General features: G+C 31.6%; 1 protein-coding gene across 1 annotated transcript; it reads right to left on the bottom strand.

Annotated features, from left to right (window-relative positions):
* Positions 1-1,333: 1,333 nt before the first annotated feature.
* Positions 1,334-5,269, bottom strand: Phum_PHUM168770 (uncharacterized protein; the record flags this gene model as incomplete). Its single annotated transcript, XM_002424969.1, has 2 exons — positions 1,334-2,340; positions 5,266-5,269. The coding sequence occupies 2 exons, from the start codon at positions 5,267-5,269 to the stop codon at positions 1,334-1,336; spliced, it is 1,011 nt and encodes a 336-aa protein (XP_002425014.1).
* Positions 5,270-5,644: the final 375 nt, after the last annotated feature.

Below are 5,644 nucleotides of genomic sequence, written 5' to 3'. Positions count from 1 at the left end.
CGTAAATTTTAAATAAATCAAAGGGAAAGGGGGAGCAAGACAAATGAAAAATACCTGATTGGGGGCGTGTGTAATTTTATTAAAAACTAATTATGCGAGGGTCAGAAATGGTAATGAACTAAAAAAGTAAAAATATTTTGTTCTTAAAAAGAGAGAAGATGCTTAAACAGCATCCCGTAAAGGATCCGACGGTTCACAACAAAATTTAATTTGTAATAAATGAAGAAAAATTTTTTTATGATTTGTTTTACTGTCGGATTTGGGAAATTTTAAAATTTTCTTTTTTTTTCAAGGTACCTATATTGATAAAATAATTTTAAATAAAACAGAGAGAGAGAGAGAGAGAAAATCCAAAACGCGACAAGTAGTATCTTTTCCATTAAAAAAAAATATGAATGAATTTATTTTCAAGGTTTCTCCTCCCCACTTAATTCACGTTCCAATACTTCCTGCAAGTATTTTGATTTGCCATGACTGTCCCTGTTTGGTGTAGATTTATATAAAAGTCTGGGGGACCGTATATAAAACCATAGTGCTAGCTGTAACTCAGAGTAGCTAATTCAACAATTCAAAATGATGAAAACGGTAAGTTTTATTTTAAAACAATCCTAAATTTCTGTCGTCGTCAAAACAATTTTGTTCAGTGGAAAGTTTATTTTGTTCAGAAAAATAATAGTAATATTAGCGGAAAGAGAACGAAAAAAAGAAAAAATGCGGGAAAAGTGGAAAATTTAAATAATTGGAAAATAGTGAAAGTGATTTGGAAAAATTTTTCTTTTCTTTTTTTTTTTTTTTGTTGGAATTTTTGGGGATCCGAATAGGATTAAAAAAAAAATTTTTTTATTTTTTAAGGAGATAAAACTGTATAGATAAAGTTTTTAAAGTAGATAAAATTTTAAAGTTTTAAGAAGAATAAGCTACTTAATTTGAAAATGTCGAAACCGTAAAAAAGTATTTTTGCGGGGGAACAAAAAAAATTTTTTTTTTTTTTCTATTGGAAATAAACAGATGCATAAGTTAAACAGTAAAAAAAAAAAATGTTTAATTCTATTGGGATTTAAGGGAGGGAAATTAAAAAAAAAAAAAAAAAATGGAAAAAAAGGTTTGATTATTGGTAAGGATGATTTTTTCCAGTTAAAAAAAAATATGGCGTACACGTGTCCCTTCATGCTAATTTTTTTCAATAAATAATGAATCCTTTTCTTAATGTGAGCGTTTCGAGTTTAATATAATGATTTCCGGTTGCTGTCGTTCGTTATTCATGATATTAACCGTAGAAAATTTTTTTATACGATGAATGAATGGAACGTAATGAAAATGATAATTTTTTTTTTTATAGATCGTTTGCTTTTTGGCCGCTGTTGCCGTCGCTTCTGCTGGACTCCAAGGTCCAGGACCAGAAGTTTACAGCGCTGTCTCCACCCAACAACAACACCACTCTTTGGCCACCAGCTCTTCCTCTAGAGTTCAACACTTCAACCACAGAGTTGTTGTTTCTCCAGTAGCTGGTGTTGCTGGTGTTGCCGGAGTTGCCGGACTTTCCGGAGTCGCTGGACTTTCCGGAGTCGCCGGAGTTGCTGCTCCAGTCGCCACCGTTGCCCGTGTTGCCACCGTTGCCGCTGCCCCAGTCGCCACCGTTGCCGCTGCTCCAGTCGCCACCGTTGCTGCTGCCCCAGTTGCCACCGTTGCCGCTGCTCCAGTCGCCACCGTTGCTGCTGCCCCAGTTGCCACCGTTGCTGCTGCTCCAGTCGTTGCCGCCGCTCCAGTCGCCACCGTCACCCGTTACGCCTCTGTTGCCGCTGCTCCAGTTGCCTCTGTTGCCCACGTTGCCGCTGCCCCAGTCGCCACCGTCTCCCGTTACACTTCTGTCGCTGCCCCAGTCCACGTTGCTGCTGCTCCAGTCGCCTCCGTTGCCCACGTTGCCGCTCCAGTCGCCTCTGTAGCCCACGTTGCCGCTCCAGTCGCCACCGTTGCCCGTTACGCCTCTGTTGCCGCTGCTCCAGTCGCCTCTGTTGCTCACGTTGCCGCCGCTCCAGTCGCCACCGTCTCCCGTTACACTTCTGTCGCTGCCCCAGTCCACGTTGCTGCTGCTCCAGTCGCCTCCGTTGCCCACGTTGCCGCTGCTCCAGTCGCCTCTTTCGCCCGTTACGCTTCCGTCGCTGCTCCAGTTGCTTCCGTTGCTCACGTTGCTGCTGCTCCAGTCGCTCACTCTGTTGCCACCCCATTCGTCCACTCCGTTGCCGCTCCAGTCTCTCACGTTTCTGCTTTCTCCGCCCCAGTTGTTTCCACTTACAGCCTCGGAGGACACGGATACGCTCACGGATTCAAATCCTACCACCACTAAATTTATTAATTTCTTTTCCTTAACCAAAAAGTCTGCCGTACGAACGTTATTCGTTCATTTCCAATAGTCAAACAAAACTTTTCAGTATTTTCATCATGGTTGAATTGTGAATTTCTGTTATGTATAATATGTAATATTAATATTAAATATTAATTAAAAATTAATATTTTATTATTTTTTTTTAAATAAAACTTAAAAAATTAAATATAAAAAAAAATTTTTTCTTTTTATCAAATCCTCCATATTTTTATCATCGACCCCAGAAAAAAAAAATCTATCGATTTATCGATCGACATATCGATATTTACGAATTATCATAAAAAATATAAACAGTAAAAATTTAAATATTTATATACGTATAAATAATAATAATACTAAATTCCGGTTAAAAAAAAAATAAAAATCGATGATCTGGAAATGATGACAGTTTTTCTATATACTACACTACGATTAACTATTTTTCCAGTTTTTTTTTTTTTTTACTTTCTGGATAAAATTATCATCATTTTACTGATCCTACTACTACTACGCATGAATGTTTATTATAATCGTAGTATTTTTATAAGGGTTATTAAAATTTACGCGCCATTTTACTTTATAGTTATAGAATAATATAATATTTTAGAATGCAATTTTTGTTTGAAACTAATCCTTAAAAATCTGCATTAAACGTTTTTTTTTTACTAAAATATAAAAACACGAACATGAATGTTTCGAATTATTATTATTATTATTATTATTATTATTATTCCCTTCAAAAATAATTTTTAAAATTTATTTTATAGTAATATTAAAAACGCTGGGGGGCTTTGAAGTCTCAAAAGGGGCACCGGAAAAAAAAAAACAACGAGTTACAAAATAAATTTTTATTATACACATTTAAAGTTTCATTAAGAATGATTGCAACCGAAACAATAATAATAATAATTTTAATTATAAAACCACGTGTGTGTGCGTGCGTGCGTGTGCGTGTCATTATTTTTTAAAACCACGACAAAAGCCAAAAAAAAAAAATTTGCTCGATAGGTCGTAGGTAAGAGTTACGACATTTTCAAAAAAAAAAAAGGTGGGAATTTTCGGTAAAGAAAGGACAAACGGACGTAGTATAAACAACCACAAAACAATTTCAAGTACTCTTACGACAAACAAACAAACAATAAAAAAAAAATATGTTCCCAGAGAATTCGATGGAAAACGAAAAATGAAAGATAAAAAAAAGGAAAAAAATCTCGCTTACTCTTACGCCCCATTTACGTGTCAATCTTATTTTGATTATGACGTCATCATATTTAAAAATATTATATTTCCACTTATGAGAGAAGGGGTTTTCTTTTTTAAATCTTTTGTATTCGAACCTACAACCACCTGCGTATATCTCTTGTTTATTATTATTATTATAAATATTTCTTAGAGTCGAAGGATTTTTTTTTCGGTAACAAACAAAAAAAAAAAGAAAAAGGAAAATAACTTGCGGAACTTTTTGATTATAAACAAATTCGAGTGGTTTGATGACCACACCGGAAATTAATACCCGGAGATTAAAAAAAAAAAAAATTATGAGTACTACTCGAGTCGTAAAAAAAACTTTTTCGTTTGTTTGTTTTGATAACGAAATTTTATTCATGATTGATATTAATATATATTATTTTAAAATGATTTCGTTCTGAACAAAATTACGCGTGTGTGATTTAATTTCAAGGTTAAATAAATTCCTTAATCCACGCCTAAAAAAAAAAGAAAATATCGTGATTTGAGAGATAGAGAGAGAAAAAGAATTTTTTTTTTTTATTTTTAGGTGTGTTTCCTGGTTCTTGTGAAACTTGGTCGAGTAAAATTTTTTTTTTTTTCAAGTAGGTCAGACATCTTAAGGCTACAACCTGATTTTATTGCAAACCTCCCTCGCCTCAAAAAGTTTTTTTTTTTTTTTTTATCTCGAATGGGTTCATTAAAAAAAACCTGTCATTAATAAAAAAAAAAAAAAATTACCTGAGCGAAATTAGGGTAATAATTTTCCCTTCGGGTAATTTAAAACAAACAATAAAAATTATTTTTCTCACGTGGTTTGTTCACGTGTTTTTTTTTGTTTTTTTTTTTTGTTTTTTTTGTAATTTATAATTAAATTGTTGTTTTTTTTCGGTAGGTAGGTATGGAATTGCGTAATTTTTTTTCTTACCACAAATTTCTAAATAAAAAATTTTTTTTTTCTTTTCGGGTTTATATTTTTGATAGTTGTCCTGAAAGTCTACTTCTTTTTTTTTAATATTTTAAATTCAAAGAAAAAATTAATTAAAAACTGCAAAATTTAAGTTTTGGTTAAAAAAAGACAAAAAAAAACATATCAATCTAATAATAATAACAAGTGAATTGTTTATTTTATTTTTTTTAGAACGCCATGTTTAAAATTTAATGATACTGTTATTTGTAATAGATACGTAATAAATAATGTTGTTGTTGTTTTTTTTTTTTTTTAGAAAAAAAAAGAGGGGAAAGTCCTAGAGAGCTTGAAAATAAATAAAAAAAATTCTATAATTATACGTTTAAGAAAAAACAAAAACAAAACAAAATTCCAGAAATTTTTTTTTATTTTTTTATTTACGTTCTAAATTTTTATATTTAAATTTAAAATTTTCTATCAAATTTTTTTTCCGTTTTGTACATAAAATACGATTCGTTATTTTTTTTTTTTTAAATTTTCCACTTCCCGCTCTCCTCCTCCCCCCTCACCGTTTCAGAAAAAAAAGAAAATAAAAGAAAGAAAATTAATTAACTTTAAAAAAAAGTAAATAAATAAAAGTTCATTGACCTCGAGTTACGATTTAAATGCCGACAATAACATAAACAAACGTGGATGCGCTTTCCGCCATATTAATCCCATTCCGATCAAGGTCGATCTTTCACGAATCAATTTCGGGATGACTCACTCATCTTGAGGGATGACCCCAACCGAATAAAAAATAAAAATAAAAAAAAAACGTTTTTGTTCGTTTTTATTCAGTTATTATTATTATTATTATTATCATTATTATTATTATTAAATTTTGTATTTATTTTATCGAAGTTAATTTTCGCCATTAAATAAATAAATAAAAAAAATTGCAACGTGATAATAATGATAATAATTTTTGTAATTCAAAGAGTACGTGAATCTGATATGTTGTTTTTTTTAAGAAAAAATTTTAACCCGCAATGCCTTCGGGATTTCTGGAATTTTTTTTTCCTTGGGGAATCATATCGCAAATCAAAATTATTATTATAATAATTATTATTATTATTTAATAAAAACCTCCATAAGTTTTTGTT

Source organism: Pediculus humanus, genomic scaffold (assembly GCF_000006295.1).
Source record: "Pediculus humanus corporis 1103172107516 genomic scaffold, whole genome shotgun sequence".
Lineage (NCBI taxonomy): Eukaryota > Metazoa > Arthropoda > Insecta > Psocodea > Pediculidae > Pediculus > Pediculus humanus.
This window is presented reverse-complemented; position numbering and strand designations above follow the sequence as displayed.